At 55.0% G+C, this 20,060-nt stretch overlaps 1 protein-coding gene across 2 annotated transcripts in view; it reads right to left on the bottom strand.

The window, feature by feature from the left end:
* CLMN (calmin) overlaps positions 1–20,060 on the bottom strand; it is a 119,177-nt gene that overhangs the window by 9,152 nt on the left and 89,965 nt on the right. For both annotated transcript variants that reach the window (XM_066344391.1, XM_066344392.1), the window contains exons 6-10: positions 19,198–19,388; positions 17,046–17,239; positions 15,618–15,700; positions 9,171–11,030; positions 3,801–3,997 (exon numbers count right to left, since the gene is read on the bottom strand). In XM_066344391.1, coding sequence (XP_066200488.1) covers positions 3,801–3,997; positions 9,171–11,030; positions 15,618–15,700; positions 17,046–17,239; positions 19,198–19,388 — 2,525 coding nt within the window. The remainder of the gene's footprint in view (positions 1–3,800; positions 3,998–9,170; positions 11,031–15,617; positions 15,701–17,045; positions 17,240–19,197; positions 19,389–20,060) is intronic.

Below are 20,060 nucleotides of genomic sequence, written 5' to 3'. Positions count from 1 at the left end.
TGGCTCTGGTTGCAACAGAGAGACGCCCCAGATGGGCAGAGCATCGCCCCCTGGTGGGCGTGCCGGGTGGATCCTGGTCGGGCGCATGCGGGAGTCTGTCTGACTGCCTCCCCGTTTCCAACTTCAGGAAAATACAAAAAAAAAAAAAAAAAAGCTGGCTCTCTCAGGACCGAGGCAAACAAGACCCAGCCAGAGGCCTGGGCTTGCCATCCTGGCTCTTTGATTAACTGTCAATGTTAGCCGAGCACTTTGATCAGTAAAAGAGATCATCATTCCCATCCTCCCTTCCCCCATTTCACAGAGTTGGTGGGACCACAGTGTACTGTAGGTCAGAGTGGTCCCGTCTGGCTGCTCAACTGAACTAGGTGTCGGTGGTCGATGTGCCCACTACAGAGACAATCATCTTGATTTCCTCCTGGGAAACCGACTAGGTGGTATACCGATGTCCAGAAAGAAAGAAATCTGATACAAGAGTTTACCCCAAAGGTTTTCCAAGGCAGCTGTTCTGAAAACTTCAGTAAGTTCTTCCTTTGCGTCGGGCACATTTCCAGTTAATGGTTACTGGGCACGTACCTGTGCCAGGTGCTGGACTAGGCCTAGACAAAACTCCAGTCCTTGTCCTCAATCCAAAGCCTGTGCCAGTTTTTGCTGGCTGGGATCATGGCACAGAAATGAAACAAAATGTTCCCATAAAGAAAAATCAGCCCCCAGTGCGGCGTCAGTAAGAGCTGACTCAGCACCCTGAAGGACCTGGAAATGGAAGGCACTCCTTCCCCCCCACCCTGTGTGTGTGATGTTTTCTAGTGAAAAGCACATCCCCATTAGGAGAGGTCTCTGGCTCTTCCCTCTCCCTCTTTCCTCAGCATGCTTTCTTTTAGGTGGTTTTTATGTCACAGTATAATCAACAGGAGACTTACTCAGGTTTGCGTCCTGAACTCCCTTCTCTCAGCAAGCACTGTCCAGTGCCTACTGTGTACCAGGCACAGGGCGAGGTGCCGAGGACCCCGCTCCCCCAGGAGTCACCCACAGACTTAAAGCACACCTCCATTCATTGACTCATTCACCCGAAGAATTTGTCCCGAATGCCGACTGCAAGCCAGGGACTGTGCCAAATGCTGGGGCAGCGCTGCTGTGCCCTCCCCAGCTCCAGGGCGCCGGCTCAGCATCCCGGTGGAGAGCAAATCAGACAGATGATTAGAGAAGCTACTGTTCTGATAAGAGCAGAGGCTATGAAAACACATAAAGGCGGATCAAAAATAGCCTGGAGGAATCCAAGGAGGCTGCCTGGAGGGAGTGAAGATGGAGCTGGGACTCAAGGGAGCAAGGCAGGAGACAGGCAGGGGACAGAGGGGGGAAGGAGCCTGGGTGAAGGTGACTGAGGGTGGATGGAGATGAAGCTGAGGAGACAAGTCACAAGGGGTCCAGCAGGCTGCAGAAAAACGGGCCTTTTTGCACAGGGGAAGCCACAGGTCGTGAGTGAGTCAGGGCCCAGCCCGGAAAACATCCTGGGACGAGAGGCGCCCAGAGCTCAGTCCCACACTGCAGGGAGCAGGTGAGACGGCCTGGCTCCCAGGAGGGGCTTCTGGGTCCTCACTCCTCCCCAAGCAGCACAGCTCTGCCCCAGTCGCCTCCCCTTGGCATGCAGCCGACACCTGCCTGCACTGCGTCCCATAATTACAGCTTTGCCCCAGGTGACAGGGGAGGAGGAGCCAGAGAGGCAACTGCCCACCTGCCTGCTTCGTGCAGAGAGACCAGGGCGAAATCTTTGCATTGAAAGGCTGAGTGGATGCTTCCCGCTCCCCTCCCCTTTCTCTAAAAATCAATAAATAAAATCCAAAAAAAAGAAAAAGAAAAAGAAGGTCAGCCAGACACCCCTTCCCACGTACGCCAAAACAGCGTCTACTCTTCCACTTCCATCCTCTCGGGCCTCGACTTCTCGGGGACGGGTTTTGCTGGAACTTCCTGGTGGCACACACAGCCAAGATGCTCCCTTTCTCTCCCTGTTTCTCCTCCCACCCTGCGCCCTACAAATATTTACCAAGGCGCCTGCCGCATGCCAGCTGCTTGCTCAGGCTGCTTCCTTCACCCGGTATGGCTTCTCGACTCTCCCTCTCCCAGAATCTAAATCCCAGTCATCCCCCAACACTCAATCCAAATGACAGGTCAGCCCCTGGGCTGCCGGGCGCTCCTGACTCTCCACCTGCCCCGGAGGACTACGCGTGACATCTCCAACTGCTTCTTCAGACCTAAGTGTCCCCCTGCCCCAGTCCTCGGAGACTAGCCGGAGCTGTCCCCCGCCTCTCTCTCTCTCCGGCCGAGAGGCCCTGGAGGACGGAGCCGTGCCCGACGCACACGGTGGCTGACCTCTGCTGACATCCCCAAGTCTGGCAGACGCCATCGGAGTGGCTGCTCACAGATGACTGAGAACTGACTCACTCAGGGAGAAGCTGAGCCGTCTGGCAAGTGACCCGAGGTCCCGCCGCCCCAAGCTGTGATGAAGTAGGTGACAGCACCGGGCTACGTGCCCTACGTTTATTCGCCAGCACTTAGGACTCCAGTCCAGCTCCACGCTCAGACACTGAGGTCTGCCGGGCAGTCAGGAAACGGGGCAGGGAGAGGAACTCTGGGTGTCAGGCCAAAGCCAGCGGCAGTGTTCCATCCCGCCTTGCCCCTCCCCAGCCGGGCTCCCGGCTGATCTCCCTTCTTGTCCCACAGCTGCGCATGGAAGCAAGGCCGGGGGGGGGGGGGGAGGGACAGAGGGACACTGGGCACCGCCAGCTCCTTCTGGGCTCTCCCCATCTGGGTTTCTCCACACTCCCGCCCCCAACGCGTATCTCAACAATTTCTCTTTGCAGCCAATGTGGCTCGCTGCCCACAGGCAATGAGGGGTCAGGAAAAGAATGTGGGGGGCGGAGTCCAACAGGTCTGAGTGCAAGACCCCAGCTCTGCCACCTCCTCAGCTGAGAGGTGACCCGAGCCTCCCTGTCCGTCACAGTGATGCACAGTCCCGCCTCCCTGCCTAGGGGGATGCCCATGACGATTAATGAGGAGTGGTATGGGAGATGCCTGGACACATAGGGCATGTACACAGTGACTACCGTGACGAGGAGTGATAACGGGGAGAGACCAGGGTCTTCTGAACCTCAGCAGGTAAATATTCTCCCCGGGACAAATCTGGCTCATCCGGTGGCCTTAAAGTGACAGAGCAGCTGTGTGCTACACACGTTGTCCTCCCTGAGATGAATGACGCACCCTCGGCTCTTCACACTAAACTCACGGGTGAAGCCATACTATTCAAGTCCAAGTTCCATGTGACAGCCATGAAAGGTCCCCTCAGCACACATGCAGCTCATCCCCTCCAATTCTGTAAGACGCTTATAATCAGCTAAGATCAATCTCTAACTAGCCCAACCAGAGACGGGGGCTGGGGTCGGCCGCAGAGTCTCCCAGTGCGTGACTCCCCCCCCCCCCCAACGCCTACCCAGGGCCCAGCCGTCTCTCTGCTCACTGCTAGTTCCGACCCAAGGGCGCGGGGAGTGAGGAGAGAAGGCAAGCTTCCCCTCTTCCTGAGAGAACCCAGGTGTGGAGGGGAGGAGGAATCTCTGTTTCTGATTCCGGCCAGGGGCCCGCTGGCCAGGTGAATTCTGCTTAACTCTATACAGAGATTCCTACAAAGTTTCCTCTGCGGTCAGGCCCGCCCCTGCGGCCCCATCACATCAGAAACAGACAACAGGAGGAGTTAGTTCAGCGAGTCAGTCCCTAGTGGGGTCTCACGGGGGGAAAAGATAGTAATAAGTTACCTGGAGGGGACTCTGTGGTCACCAATGTCTTCTTCCAGGTCATCTGAGGAGCGAACGGTTGCAGGTGCTATAAATATTGAACTTTCTTTGTGCTCCACATGTTTCTTTTTCTCCTTTTTTTTACTGCTGACTGATTCTTCCGTTACCTTTTCTTCTAAAGGGTGTGCTGAGTTTTCCGAGACTGGGGTGTCCTGGGACTTAAGGACAAGACAACCAAACGCAAGTCAGCATTTCACGCTGAGGTGTCGAGGAAGCGACACCATGCTGCAGTGCTCTGCTCCACCCTGATCCCAAGGCCCAGCAAGGGCGTCCCTTCTGACCCTGCCTGTCCCGAGAACTCCTTCCAGCTCAGCCTGCCTCGGGAGGGAAGCCCTCCGAGCTCCTGCTCCCTGTGCAGAGTTCGAATGCTCCAGACCGGTGCAGGGAAAACGGCATGAGGTCTAGCGTCTGTTGTATCTACATAGTTTAAAATCCCGGCCGAGCCAGTTATCTGACCTTGAGAGACTGACTTTCTCTCTCTGGCCCTCAGTTTCCTCACCTGACAGATGGGTATAATAATTACCAACCTCCTCCCACAATACTACAGTGTTTTCTATCAAGGATGCCCCTCACGGTGGGCATCGTTCACTTAAATAGAGAAACGAATCCTGGAAGCCAGCTGGGTCAAAGGATGCAAAGGTTGCCCGGGTTTGGAGAGGTACACACGAGGCCAACACATGGCCAGTGGGATGGCACTTCACGGTGCCTTTGGCCGAAGGTGGACTGCAGTGCACCTCCAGTGTTTATTTGATAAGGAACATTCTTTGACCACTGTCCAAAGCGGACGCTCTGAAAGCCATCAGCAATGCTCCCCAGTGAAACCAAGAAGCGTGGGAACTGCTGGAGCCAGCTCGCAAGAATTCCTTCGGGGGCTAGAAGAACCTGCTTAGCAGGTGTCTGGAATACGAGGGTTACCACGGCCCAGCCTGCGCAGCCACAGAACAAAGCTCTGTGCAGAAAGGAGAAACGCTGCCAGCCATTTGAAACCCCAGTCCCTCCTCCACCATCCACGGGACCTGTTCTGAGAGGTGAAATGAGGAGATGCCGTTTTTCTTTGTTAAAGACTAGAACTTGCCATTTTCTGGTCTCTTTCGGAGATATATATTTTTTTCTTTTTTAAAGAAGGGCCAAGGATCCGAGAAATATTCCATCCTGTGCTGTCTCGTCTGCCAGGAGGCAAGACTCGCAGACCTCACCTGTCACCCCGGGCTGCACCCCTCCCTCCGTGAACCCGCAGGGATCAAGGCCAGGGCTGCACTCGGAGGCCAACTGCAAGGTGGGCTTGACCGCAGTGGGCATGGGCTCGGTGGACAGGTGAGAGCCGGAGGCAGCAGATCAGAGCCGAGTCACACAGACTGCACAGTGTTGCTTCTACACGGTATCGGGGACGCAAGCTTTCACCCCAGCTCCGTGTAAGAGCGTTCAGACCTAGGTCTCTTGACTGCATTCCCAGCCCGGGGCTCTGCAGCCCCGCCCCCATCACCTGTCCACGTGCTGGGCACACGTGGCAGGTGCATAACCTGCTTTTGGCAATGACCACAAGGAAAGCAGAAGAGAACGGGGTGCCCCGTCTGCGATTCCGTAGTCCACGTTCAGTCCCCCTGGAGAGGGACCAAGCCCCTAATTAGCCATTTCCAGTAACACAGAGGGGCCCAGAGGCAACTCGGGCATTCTCCCCACCACCACCCGCTCAGTCTCCTTCCTGTTGCCCTGGAAGAGGTTTTTGGCCCATAACAATCCAGAGAATGGCCCCAGTTGCTGTCAGGGTCCCCCAACCTGAGGACTCACTGAGGGACAGTTCTAACCCCTGGGGCCCCTGGCCGGAAGGGCCTCCTCGGGCAGGGATGGCCTCAGACAAGCAGACAGCAGGTGGTGAGGGGGTCGTGGACCGGGACTGGGCGCCTCTGCGAGGGGGCAGACGGGGAGACGGCAGGTGGTGAGGGGGTCGTGGACCGGGACTGGGCGCCTCTGCGAGGGGGCAGACGGGGAGACGGCAGGTGGTGAGGGGGTCGTGGACCGGGACTGGGCGCCTCTACGAGGGGGCAGACGGGGAGACAGCAGGTTGGCCCTTGGCCCCTACGGAACCACACAGCCCTCTTCTCCATCCAAAGATGGACACAGAGTGAGCGTCCCCCTCCTTAGAGGGCCACTGGTCCTGCCACGCTCGCTCCTAAGCTCTTACTGCCGGGGACTTCTGCTCCCCACAGCGGTCCCAAAAGTCAGGCACAGCTGCCCAGAACGGGCGAGCCCACAGAAGCGAGCTCCCGCCGCGGGCCCGTCTCAGCCCTCGGTGGCTTCTCAGGCCCCTCAGAGTCCCTTCTCTCCTGCAGGCCTCCCAGGCTGCAGCCTTCTCCTTCTCTGAGCCTCTCCCTCAGCCTGACTCTCCGCTGCTGGGGGCCAAAGCATCACCATTGATCGTGGTCGATGTCCCCGACCTCTGCCTCATCCCCCAAATCACCACGCGCCACACCATCGTTTCCTGCTTCGCGGGCCCTGCCAGGCGCTCTCTACAACCCAGACCTTAACGCACAAGCGCTCACGCCCACCTGGGAGAGAAAATCACAGCCCACGAAACTGGGCTAAGCACTGGCGTGGAGAAGGCTGAAAATGTCACTGGCTGGAGATGAGAGAGCCGCTGCTCTGCCTGGGGAGGAGCTGGGAAGGCTCCTGGGAGGAGGTGTCATTTGCATGAGGCCTCGAAGGTGAAGGCGGATAAGTGTTTGCCAAGTGAAGGGTGGGAAGGGCATTGGGACCAGATGAAGCAAAGCGTGGAGGCAGAGGACAGATGGGGTAACTGGGCTCCAGGGAGGAGGCTGGTGTGGCTGGAGGGGAGGAAGAGAAGGGGGCCCAGCGGGGTGGGGGCCAGGTGGGAGAGTCTCCAAGGTCACGCTAAGCATGTGGACTCTATTCCGAAGCTAGGAGCGGGAGAGTGATGAGATGAGATGTGCTTTAGGATTCACTGCGAGGTGGGGGAGCAGGCTGAACTGAGGTGGAGAACAGAAAGACTGGGGCGGCGTGAGGAGCCACTGCAGAGGCAGTCCAGGTGACCAGGAACAGGTGAGGGACGATGCCCTCAGCGCGGCCGCGTACTTCCCCAGCTCGGCTCCTACCCTCAGGCTGTGCCCACTCAGGACCCCCTCCCCAGCGCCACAGGCCCCCACACATGCAGCCTTTCCAGATCTGGATGTGGGGGTCTCCCCGGGTGAACTCCTGAATCCTTTCGCTGGACTCCCCCTCTTCTGTCTGATGCCGAGGTCCCTCCCCGCACAGCTACTGGGGACAGGTCTCCCTGCAGCAAACACTGAAGGCAGGGTCTCCCTTTTGCTTGGTTCTCCGTGCACAGTGCCTGGCACGGGCTGGACCAAGTAGGCAGGTGGACTCGCCTGGGGCCCTTCTCCCCTGAGACCGCCTCACTCTGGGGGCTCTGTCTGCCGTGCACCTGCAGAAGGCCCCTCACTCTGGGGGCTCTGTCTGCCGTGCACCTGCAGAAGGCCCCTCACTCTGGGGGCTCTGTCTGCCGTGCACCTGCAGAGGGCCCCTCACTCTGGGGGCTCTGTCTGCCGTGCACCTGCAGAAGGCCCCTCACTCTGGGGGCTCTGTCTGCCATGCACCTGCAGAGGGCCCCTCACTCTGGGGGCCCTGTCTGCCATGCACCTGCAGAAGGCCCCTCACTCTGGGGGCCCTGTCTGCCGTGCACCTGCAGAAGGCCCCTCACTCTGGGGGCCCTGTCTGCCGTGCACCTGCAGAAGGCCCCTCACTCTGGGGGCCCTGTCTGCCGTGCACCTGCAGAAGGCCCCTCACTCTGGGGGCTCTGTCTGCCATGCACCTGCAGAAGGCCCCTCACTCTGGGGGCTCTGTCTGCCGTGCACCTGCAGAAGGCCCCTCACTCTGGGGGCTCTGTCTGCCGTGCACCTGCAGAAGGCCCCTCACTCTGGGGGCCCTGTCTGCCGTGCACCTGCAGAAGGCCCCTCACTCTGGGGGCCCTGTCTGCCGTGCACCTGCAGAAGGCCCCTCACTCTGGGGGCCCTGTCTGCCATGCACCTGCAGAGGGCCCCTCACTCTGGGTGCTCTGTCTGCCGTGCACCTGCAGAGGGCCCCTCACTCTGGGGGCCCTGTCTGCCGTGCACCTGCAGAAGGCCCCTCACTCTGGGGGCCCTGTCTGCCGTGCACCTGCAGAAGGCCCCTCACTCTGGGGGCCCTGTCTGCCGTGCACCTGCAGAAGGCCCCTCACTCTGGGGGCCCTGTCTGCCGTGCACCTGCAGAAGGCCCCTCACTCTGGGGGCCCTGTCTGCCGTGCACCTGCAGAAGGCCCCTCACTCTGGGGGCCCTGTCTGCCGTGCACCTGCAGAAGGCCCCTCACTCTGGGGGCCCTGTCTGCCGTGCACCTGCAGAAGGCCCCTCACTCTGGGGGCTCTGTCTGCCGTGCACCTGCAGAGGGCCCCTCACTCTGGGGGCTCTGTCTGCCGTGCACCTGCAGAAGGCCCCTCACTCTGGGGGCTCTGTCTGCCGTGCACCTGCAGAAGGCCCCTCACTCTGGGGGCTCTGTCTGCCGTGCACCTGCAGAAGGCCCCTCCCCACGGTCCCCTCATGGCATCACACCAGGGACCCTGCATCCTCTCACTGTGCACTTGGGGGTCCCCCTTGAACTACTGGGCCAGGAGAAATGAGAACCTCGAGTGGCAGCTAAGCATGTGCCCAGCTCAGAAGTGCATGTCCCTTTTTGCCCTGTTTATACACCCCCTTCAAACCACCCAGGCCAAACAATAACAGTGTCAAACAGACAAGAGGCCTTTGAAACTCAGGGCCAGCGTCAAACATGTGAGGCCCCCCTCTGGTTTTTCCTGGCCGCTGCCGGGGGCTACGATTCACTGAGGGTCCCGAAAGTGTAGCTGTGACTTCTATATAAAATCATTACTTGGAAATGCTGAGGTCGCCGGTTCGAAACCCTGGGCTTGCCTGATCAAGGCACATATGGGAGTTGATGCTTCCAGCTCCTCCCCCCCTTCTCTCTCTCTGTCTCTCCTCTCTCTCTCTCTGTCTCAGCCTCTCCTCTCTAAAAAATGAATAAATAAAATAAATAAATAAATTTAAAAATCATTACTGTTTCTACTACACTGGACCCTCAGAGGTGACCACACTTGATCCTCTTGGCAGCCCTGCGGGCAGGGCAGGGCCAGGGCTGGGGCAGGCCAGCGAGGCACCCAGGGGGCAGAATTTAAGGAGCAAGCACCTCCTCAGATGGGAGCCTGGGATGTGTGCCAGGCAGCCTATTTTATGCCAGAAGCTGAGCTTCAGAGAGAGCAGAACTCCCCATGTGGGGCGATCAAGTACCTGGTGGCTCTCCACAGGGGCACTGTCCTCGGCCTCCTGCTGCTGGTCCCCTTGGGTGGGCGGGGGAGTGGCTGGTCGGGCACCCTCCGCACCCCTGTCCGGCTCGGCCTCCTGGGTGGTGAACTGGGGGAGGTCCTCGCCCGGCACGGAGAAGCTGTAGCTGCTCTTAGAGGCCCCGGGCTCCTCAGGCTTGTCCTCCTCCGCCTCCTCCCTGGGCCCCATGCCATACAGATAGTCCTCTGGGTCTTCAAAGTCCATCTCTTCGCTTTTAAAATCCTCCAGGCCTTCTGCAAAAGCCTCCAGAACCGCAGCCAGGGGGACCTCGTAGTGGGGGTAGTAGAACAGGTCGTGGGGGATGACGGAGACCTTGGAGAGGGGCGGGGAGGGTCTGAAGTCCAGGCGGTCCTCGCTGCGGCTGCCCAGGGTCTCCAGGCTGGCACGGCTGCTCGGGGGGTCGGAAGGCAGCTCTCTGCCGAGCTCCCGGGGGCCGTCGTCCCCTTCTTCTTCCCCGTCCTGGCGCCGCGGGGACTTCCGCTTTGCCTTTTCATACACCTCTGGCTTTTTATCCACCGGTGCCTCCTCTGGGGCCGAAACACGGTCTTGCTCCTCCTGCCCAGGGTCCGCGCGGGGGCCGTGCCGGCCGGGCTCCTCCTGCCCAGGGTCCGCGCGGGGGTCGTGCCGGCCGGGCTCCTCCTGCCCAGGGTCCGCGCGGGGGTCGTGCCGGCCGGGCTCCTCCTGCCCAGGGTCTGCGCGGGGGTCTCGCCGGCCGGTCTGCCCCAGGGGCTGGTCGGAACCCTCCTGCCCGCACGCCGCCTGGCTTCTCCGTCCGCCCAGCTCCTCCCCGTGTTCCTCCAGCCCCTCCTCCTCGGCAGGCTTGTTCTCAGGAGGCCCAGGCTCCTCACCGAAAGCCTGGCTGGTCGAGGCGAAACTGAAAAGGTTGCTGTTAAATTTAGAGGCTTTTAGTGGTATGCCTTCAAAAAAGCCTTCTTCATCCATAGCTTCCACGGTGTGCAGCTGAACCTTGATCTCCAAGGACTCAGCCATAACAGTGTCCTCTCCAAAGGGGGGCTGGGGCTGGCCCTCCTCCCCCTGGCTGGCTGCCGGCTCCCAGGCCCCATTCCAGGAGGGAGAGCTCTGACAGCGACCGCTCACACTGTCCCCCAGGGGGACATCGCCTGGGGTCTCGTCAGAGGGCGCTGCCGAGACCCTGGGGACGTCCTGCTCCGGCTTTGCCTCGGCAACCTCCGAGAGGTCTCCATCCTGCTGCAGCAGCTCCTTCGCCCCTCCCGGGCTCCCTTCGGAGCCGAAGTCTGGACTGTGGAAAGCGTCCTTACTGCCGAAGTCTGGACTGTGGAAAGCGTCCTGACTGCCGAAGTCTGGACTGTGGAAAGCGTCCTTACTGCCGAAGTCTGGACTGTGGAAAGCGTCCTGACTGCAGGAAGCATCCTTGTAGGTGTCAGCCTCAAAGTGCACAGTTTTCTTGATGGGCAGAGACAGGGACCCTCGGTTGTCCTTTCTGGGTAAGACAGGAGACTCGGAAGATGGTTCGCTGATGCTGCTGGTCTTACCTGGGACCCCTTGGAGGCCCTGGTCCACGGGCTGGTGCACGGCCCCGTCGGAGGTATCGGACAGCGCGTGGCTGGCAATGTCGCCCGGGGAGGACTCCTTCACGCTCTTGGGCTTGTCACAGACAAAGACTTTGGAGGGTGGGGGGTGGCTGGTTTCATGGTTCACGGTGTAGGCGTGCTCCCCGTTCTCTGCCAGAAAGAAGATGGTGCTCTCCTGCTCGGAAGGCGTTTCTTTAATGCGGACGAAGGTGGACTCGATGGGGGCTTCTCTGTCCGAATCCACGAAGTCCTCCTGCAAAGGAGCACAGGGCGGCACAGAATCAGGACCGCGTGCATGTGCGGAGTGTCTTCCCCGCTCACAGAGCAAAAGCCAAAGCAGAAAGAGCCACCCCGGAACCAGTGCCAAGTGTTCTGAGTCAGTGGCGGAGGGCGGCGGAAGACGACTATTTCTGCCAAAGCATCTTAAAAGCACTAACGTTGTTTCCAAGCTATGGATACAAGGAAACCTCAGTGAACTAAACTCTAGAGGGGGACGAGCTCTTCTAAGTGAGCAGACATCGTCAGCTACCTCATCCCTGTGGGCCACTGCCCTGCCCGGTCTGGGGACGGGCCCACCAGAGATAAGGGAAGACCAGCCAGCACTTTCTTCGTGGATGGCGTGGGCTGGCATGAGAGATTGAACCTAAAAGGGCCCTGAATGCACAACCAAATGCCCTCAAATGCTAATGCTCCCACCCAGGACCTGTGCTGAGTGAGAGCCAGCTGCGGGCAGGGCTGGAGGCAGAGGATGACCTTGGGGCCCTGCAGTGCTTGGCTCCCAATGCACAGGTGGAATCAGTGCGTTGATCTCATCCTAAAATCATCTGAAACCGGAAAGCTGAAATTAAATAAAACTGCAACACAGCCCTGATCGACTCCTAACTAGTTCCTCATTGTAAATCCATGTTGGGGAAAGAGGAACATTCTTGGGGGGGGGGGGAGGAATGTTCATTTATACACCAGGTATGGCATAAAATAAAAAATTTCAGGCAGGGCAATGAGACCCATAATCAAGAGAAACAACAGTCATTAGAAGTTGACCCAAATATAGTTCTAATCAGAACTAGCAAACAAAAATTCTGAAATGACTATTTAAACTATGCTACAAGGAACACAAAGACAGTTCTTCAGGCTGAAGAGAAATGATCATTGATGGAAGCCATCTGAAAGAGGGAATGACAAGTACACGAAATAGTAACTATCTGGTCTATATAAAAGACAAACAAGTTTTCTTAAAAAGCCTCTGGACTGGGCCCTGGCCGGTTGGCTCAGTGGTAGAGCGTTGGCCTGGCATGTGGGGGACCCGGGTTCAATTCCCAGCCAGGGCACACAGGAGAAGCACCCATCTGCTTCTCCACCCTTCCCCCTCTCCTTCCTCTCTGTCTCTCTCTTCCCCTCCCGCAGCCAAGGCTCCACTGGAGCAAAGCTGGTGCTGAGGACGGCTCCGTGGCCTCCACCTCAGGCGCTAGAATGGCTCCTGTTGCAGAGGAGCAACGCCCCAGATGAACTGAGCATCACCCCCTGGTGGGCATGCCAGGTGGTTCCCATCGGGCGTATGCGGGGAGTCTGTCTGCCGCCCCCCACTTCTCACTCTGGAAAAATACAAAAAAAAATGCCTCCAGACTGTTTAAAGCAAAAATCTAAACAAAGTATTGGGACTAAAACATACGTTGACGTGAAGTAAGTGGCAATAATAGCACAGAGGAATGGAGGGAAAGTGAGCGGAATTACGTTTTTGCATACATAAAAATATATAAAACGTGCATTTTACTTGAAGTGCTATAAGAAGAATTCAAGGTACACTGAGGTATGCCCAAAATGAGTATTATAATCCCAAGAACTATTAGAAAAATAAAACAAGGAGATGTGGCTAAAAAGCCAACAGAAGAGCTAAAATGAAAACCCAAAAAATTATTCAATAAGCCAAAAAAAAAAAAAAGTTAGAGAAGAAGGAGAAAGGAGCATAGCACAGACAGGACTGAGGGAAAACAATAATCAAGACAGCAAAGTAAAGCTCTGGAAATGGACAAAAGAACACACTAATTCAACGACGTACGGATGCTTGTCAGAGGGATAAAAAACAAGACCTGACTATGTACTGCTTATGAGAGATGTGTTTAAATATTTGCACACATACTGAAAGGAAAAAGATGGAAAAAGATAGATCATGCAAGCAGCGTAAGAAAGGTGGTACAGCTATATTCTTATCAGACAAAGCACAGTGCAAGACAAAAAAAAAAGAGAGAGAAATTGCATAAAAATAAAACAGCCAAGTCATCAGGAAGTACAACAATCCTAAATGTGCATACATTTATAGCACAGCTTCAACATACATAAAGCAAAAACTGACAGAGCTAAGAAGAAAACTAAAGCCACAATCATTAGCTGGAGATTTTAAATATATATTTCTCTCTTGCACTAATTGATAGGAAAAGCAGGAAAAAAAATATCAGGATGCCTATGGGATATGAGAACAGTATATTAACCAACTCAACCTAATTGAAATTTAAAGAATGTCAATTCTTTCAGTGCATAAGACAAATTCTTTGCAAGGTAACATGGTACACTTAACCATAATAAACCGCATGTTCGGCCATCAAGCTATGCACAGTGTCTGGCACATGGATGGCCAGGATTCAAGAATGTTTATTGAAATGAACTGAACTCAGCTCAATTGTTGAGCAACAGGTTAATGAGTGCCTAGGTTAGCTGAGACTCGCCACCTGTAGTCCCCCGGGGAGGTGTATGGACTGTTCTGCCGTGACACACGGTGTCCTGCGACTCAGGATGACTTTCTCAGGTCTCACACCTTGCTCACCCTCTCGTTCCCCCGACCCAGTCTGCAGCACGGGGGAGATCCAAGCGTCAGATATGCTGAATCCTGGCTGTGACTTCTACAAACACCATAAGAGTTTGAGTTGATTTCAAACTCTTCCTACATCTTAAGGGCTCAGGGCTAATAAAAACCCTGATGCCTATTATCTCAGAATTTAGTAATGAACTAGAAAAATTACAAATTGTTATCATGTCACATATTATATAGGATAATGTCTACAGCTACACAAATTAATATATTATACTATGTAGTATATTATCACACAAATAACAACAACCATTGCCATTTGCTGAGCACCAACCGTTGTGCCGAGCACAGGACTGGGTACTTGACACACCAGTTTATTCTTCACATAACTCAGTAATGTGGGTAATATTTTCCTTTTACAGATGACATCTCAGACACGTGTATCAGAGAGGTGAAGTAAGCACCTCACAGCCACACAGTTTCAAGTGGCAGACTGACATTCTGGCCCATGGAATACCTGCTGCTGACTTACCCTGGGAAGGGATCTGTGGGGCAGGGACAGACAGGAAACACACACACACACACACACACACACACACACACACACACACAGGAACTGGAATGAAAGCCACAGCACGGAGGGACCCAGTCTGGCTACTCTGAGCTGTACTGAATGGGGGCTCAGTTTCAGCCACATGTCGTGAGGGATCGAAGAGCCTGACCTTCGGAAGCGCAGAGACCTGGGCTCCCAGAGTTCCACAGCTGGTGGCTGGGTGACCCTGGAGAGGGCTTTCAGCCTCTCAGTGCCCGTGTTCTCATCTCTAAGATGAGGATGATGACACCAAACCGTGTCGGACTGCAGGAACGGCGGTCAGCTACCTGACCAGCCTCCAGCTGGAAGAGCAACCCTGTTCCCTCTGCAAGAATTAGTTCTTCGTGCTTATTTTTTCTGTCTATGACTTACGACTAATTGAAATTGCAATGTGTTTGATGACTGGTTAACGGTTTTCTCTATTAGAACAAAGCAACCCAAGGTCAGGGGCCTCATCCATCTAGTTTATTGTGGAGAGTCCTCTGCCAAGAGTAGGTGTTCAGTAAATTACCAATCAATTCGACAAAGGGCTGTTGTTACTGTTGTAATTGTCATTATTATGATTATCATCTCTGGGTTGTACATGGATTGGGTGGAGGTTCAACAACCTCTAAAAGGTCTCATGCCACTCCCCCTCAAAATAAAAATCTATCACCAAGTACAATCTGAGATTCTAAAAATAAAACGGTGTGTTTTGAACACTGTCTTATAATTCTGCACATTCTGATAAAATCTGACTGATAAAATGTTCCATCTAACATCTAAAAGGTCAAGTCAGTGATCCATTATACATGCGAGCATCTTTTATAATCTTAATAAAGTTTGGTCTGAGAGCCCTGGCCGGTTGGCTCAGCTGTAGAGCGTCGGCCCAAGTGTGGAAGTCCCGGGTTCAATTCTTGGTCAGGGTACACAGGAGAAGCAACCATCTGCTTCTCCATTCCTCCCCCTTCTCTCTCTCTCTCTCTCTCTTTCTTCCCCTCCTTCCCTCCTACAGCCATGGCTCAAACGGTTCAAGCAATTTGGCCCCAGGTGCTGAGGATGTCTCCACAGCCTTGGCTCAGGCACTGAAATAGTTTTGTTGCCAAGCAACCGAGCAGTGGCTCTAGATGGGCAGAGCATCACCTTGTAGTTGGCTTTCCAGTTGGGTCCCAGTCAGGGCACATGCAGGAGTCTGTCTCTTTGCCTCCCATTTCGCATTTAATTTAAAAAATAAAAAAAAGTTTGGTCTGGGAAGAGCTGACTAACTTCCCATCCTGCTTTTAAATGTAACACACGTTACGTATAGTTTTGAAATTAAAGTGTGACAAGGCAACGCTCAAGGGGCTTGAGATCCATTTTTGATTATCACTGCTTCTCAAACCACACGGCCCAGGCCCCAGCTTCGCCTGAGCACCAGCTGACAGAAAGGTCCATTGCAGAATTAAAGGTAAGGAAAACCAACATACGGCTTCCAGCTCTGGGAAATGCTCTAGAAACTGTGCCACGTAAGTCACGATGGACTGCTCATCCGGCGTGTCAACCATGATGTCTGTTAAGAGAGACGAGGCGTTAGAAGGACACACGAACACGCGATCTTTTTAAAGGGGCTCACGGGATGCTCGGTGGGGAAGGGTCCCACCGCCCACCGAGGTTTACTTCTCTTCCTTTTATATTTCAGGAAATTCAGGCTCAGAGAGGGTGACCCATCTCACCAAAGGCTGACCAACAAAGGGACTGGGACGTAGAATCCAGGACTCCTTGGTCCCAAGGTCACCCGATATTCCGTCTCAGTCCCTCCACTGGGAGCAGCTAGCTTACTGCTGGCTTCATCAGAGGGTCTGGTGACCGAGGACCCTTCCTCACTGCTGGAAGCAGCCCCATACTAGTCTGACCTATATGGAAACCCATCTGACAGAGGTAGCTAAGTGCCTTGAAAAGGTGTGTCCTTTCCAACTCTGTCATTATGCTGGTGGGACCCGGTCCAGAAAGGAAAGACCTGACTGAGTAGCACTCTGAGCTCCATTCAGGACGATGTTCTCCGTGGTGCTGTGCATACATGTGGCCCCTCAGATACAACGCCAAGGTCCACAGTGGTAGAAGAGCCCCGTAAATGTTAGTAGGCCCACGAGATGGACCATTATGCAGCCAATAAAAATATATGTATAGGCCCTGGCTGGTTGGCTCAGTGGTAGAGTGTCGGCCTGGCGTGCGGGAGTCCTGGGTTCGATTCCCGGCCAGGGCACACAGGGGAAGTGCCCATCTGCTTCTCCACCCCATCCCCTCTCCTTCCTCTCTGTCTCTCTCTTCCCCTCCCGCAGCCAAGGCTCCACTGGAGTAAAGTTGGCCCGGGCGCTGAGGATGGCTCTATGGCCTCTGTCTCAGGCGCTAGAATGGCTCTGGATGCAACAGAGCAACGCCCCAAGATGGGCAGAGCATCTCCCCCTGGTGGGCATGCCGGGTGGATCCCAGTCGGGCGCATGCGGGAGTCTGACTGCCTCCCTCTTTCCAACTTCAGAAAAATACAAAAAAAAAATTTTATATATATATATATATATATATATATATATATATATATATATATATATGTATGTGTGTATAATAAAGACATTATAGCTATGAACAAAAATACTGATGTCAAAATTAAAATGTATGTAAAAAAGAGAGAGGTTAAAACTATACACGCACCAAAGGCTTCCAATTATGTTAAAGAAATTGTAATTAAATGCATAGAAAAATATTGGAAAAAATTATCTCAGTGGTAGGAATATAGGAGATAAAAGAATGCTTTGTTTGGGGTTTTCGTGTATTTTCTAAACTGTCTACCCGGACAGCAGGTGTTGCACAGGTAATAAAAGTCATTAAGAAGGACAGGAGAGAGGAAGCACCACTGCTACCTTCTGGCTCGAGCAGCCTGGGAATGTGCAGGGCGTCGTGTGCGATGCTGAACGCCTTCTCCAGATTTTCCCGCATGGAGTCCTCCAGGGCCTGCTTCATGTCCACCAGGCTGGGGTCGATGGCCTTGATCACAGCCAGGAAAGCCAGCCCACTTCTCCAGCTGCCCGCAAAGTCCTGCACCGCCACGCCATACCTGAGGGAAAACAGGAGGGCGGCCGCGTGCAGCTTAGTAAAGAGAATCAATGATGGGGGGAGGGGGGGTCAGCACACTGCAGCCTCACGGGCCTCCCAGGGGGCCGGATGCCGCTGACCTCACCAGGCCAGGATGCCCTGGGCCCGGAGCCCCAGGAGAGCTGCACTGTTCCACCCTATCTTCATCTCTGGACAGACAGAAGAGGAAGGTGTGTGTCGTACGAGGAGGCCACACAGGACCTAGTGTTGCCCTATTGCCAGATAGACAGAGAAGGAATTTTATACACTGCTCATCTTATCAGTGATATATTCAAAGCAGCAAACAGGACGTGCTGTGCATTAATAGGATGGAGCCAGAGAGTCCCACGTGCACACCTGGCTGCCCCTGTATTCTGTGCCTTGGGCAGCCCCGTGCCCCTCTAGGCCTCAGGCCCCTCGATGGTGAAACAGGGATCACCTCGCTGTGACCTCCCAGAGGCTGCTATGCGAGGCATTGGCTTGAACCCACAGGAACGGCAGGAGGGCAACAGAATGTGCCGTGGAGGCGGCCCAGGGAAGCCGCTCACCAAGGGGCAGGTCACATCATATGTGAGGGGACAGAGACTTCTAATCCTGCCAGGCCCGGATTTCCTTCAGAAACCATCCCCGGAGACCTGCCCGTCTCTCCACTGTGACCACTGAATTCTCTTAAAAAAACAAAACAAAACAACAAACAAACAAAACAGAAACATATTCTTTTTTTCTTCCTATTTAAAAATCACTCATAAGAAGCTGCAAAAGCAGAGAACCTCACATATTTCCAGCACGTGTTACTGAAGCCAGCACGTTGACATTGCAGCAGGCTATGAATTAAGCCCCAGACCTTATTTGGTCTCATCAGTTCCTTTAATAAGGGGCGGTGTATGCACCACGACACTTTATGGCAGGTACAGAGTCCTGGGGGAACAGAACTGCTGTATCACCCCAAAGACACCTCCTCTTCCTCAGTGGCCCTGACTCTCATTTGGTTGATTTTTTAAACAACATGCAATGACCGTTCACGTTAATCAACTCTACATGCTCCGCCTCTCAATCAAAACTTCAAAGCTCCACCCCCTGCCATCTCTTTTCTTCTTTTATCCACTGGGAAGAAGAGATCAGATGTTTGGGAAGCGCTTTCTATGTGCTGGGGCTTCTGTACCAGGCACTTCTGTGGGGTCTACATCATTTCACCCTAACTTTCCTGTAAGGTGGCCAACGGTGAGTCATCATCTTGCAGATGTGGCGGGGGTGGGGGGGGTGGAGGGGTGGGGGGGTGGGGGGGGTGATTCACCAGGATCTCACTCAGTGTACAGGGCAGAGGTGAGGTGGTCCTGAGTTGGTGTGGCTTTTGCTCTATGTGGCCCGGCTTTCTACCCATCCTAGCCCACAGGCCAGAGGCCCCAAGGGCTGTTGGCTGCTGCCAGTACAAAGTCTGATACCAAACTGCCAAACTGATACCCTTGCCTACTGCACAGAGTCAAACAGGAGGCCAGGAACTTGGCTCCAGTTCACCGTCTAAGTTTTGGAAAGGCCAACCTAACTCATCATGATACGTAACAGCCTCTATTGCTATTATTAGTTTTTAAGTAGGTACAGACTAAAAGATACCCTGGTGCTTAATAATATATAAATATGTACACGTGAGTAGGAGCCAAGAGACAGGCTCCCTGGGAAACTGAACATAGTGGAGTCCCTGCGATTTGTATTCACATCCTCTCATCAGCTTTCTTCAAACTGAAAATTCTGTGAATCCAGTTTTCTGGCCCAGAATCTGAAAAACACGCAGCACTCCCTGTTCTGAGGGTCTCCACTGAACGGCAGGCACACAACTGGTATATAACTTAATGAACGTTAACGCCCCTCCCTGCCGCCCACTCCGGGGAGGGTCTCCGGCCTCTGCCCGGCAACAGCACGCAGTGGGCAGGGCCCGGCGCTCACTTCCTGGTTTTCCGCTGCACCCACGCCAGCAGGGTCCGGATGGCCTTCCTCTGGTCTTTCACTGATATCGCGGCGCTCCTCTCGGCGGTGGGCGTGGGTGGGAAGGAGGAGTCGGAGTCTGTGCCGCCGGAGCTGGGTGACAGGCAGGAAGACGGAGAGTTTCTGCTGAGGTTGCCCGTGAGCTCCTTAATCTGCAAGGAAGAAGTCATTTCAGACGCGGAGACAGACCCAGGGCAAACCCTCCTCTGACCACAGGGGCCACGTGGACCCTGGCTGGGGGGGACCAGCTCATGCAGAATCGGCTCACCAGATAGAGAGAAACCCCCTCCCGATGGCCGTGTGTCAGGGGACAGGACAGTACCCAGGACGGCCTGTTCCATGTGGCTTGTATGTAGTGCGTGCAATGACACTTCACAGGGAAGGTCACCTCTTCCCAGAGTCCCTCTAGCTCTGGCTAGACTCCGCACACAAGGTCTTCCTGACTGACCCCGCCTACCCCTTCCCTCTGGCGGACTCCTAGAACGCACCCATCCCATTGTTTCAAGCCCCACTGCCTCTGCTCATCCTGGTCCTGCTGCCTGGCTGGCCCTTTCCTCCATCACTGAGTTCCTGGCTCCTCTAGAAGTGGCTTCTATCATGGGACAGAGGCCCGGCCCTGCCCCAGACCTCCAGAAGCACAGTCCACCTTTCAGCACCACCCCCAGGCCGTTCGTACGCAGTCGAGTCTGAGAAGCCCCGGTCCAGCACCCTTCACACCCAGCTCTGACGTCACCCCCCGCAGGAAGTGTGCCTCACTCCCCTGCTCCTCTGAGTAACTGCCCCTGCCCAGGTCTGCTCCCACCTCCATCCCGGCCTGCACCACA

This window comes from Saccopteryx leptura, chromosome 6 (assembly GCF_036850995.1).
Source record: "Saccopteryx leptura isolate mSacLep1 chromosome 6, mSacLep1_pri_phased_curated, whole genome shotgun sequence".
NCBI lineage: Eukaryota > Metazoa > Chordata > Mammalia > Chiroptera > Emballonuridae > Saccopteryx > Saccopteryx leptura.
Note: the sequence above shows the minus strand (reverse complement) of the source record. Positions and strands in the feature narration are given on the sequence as shown.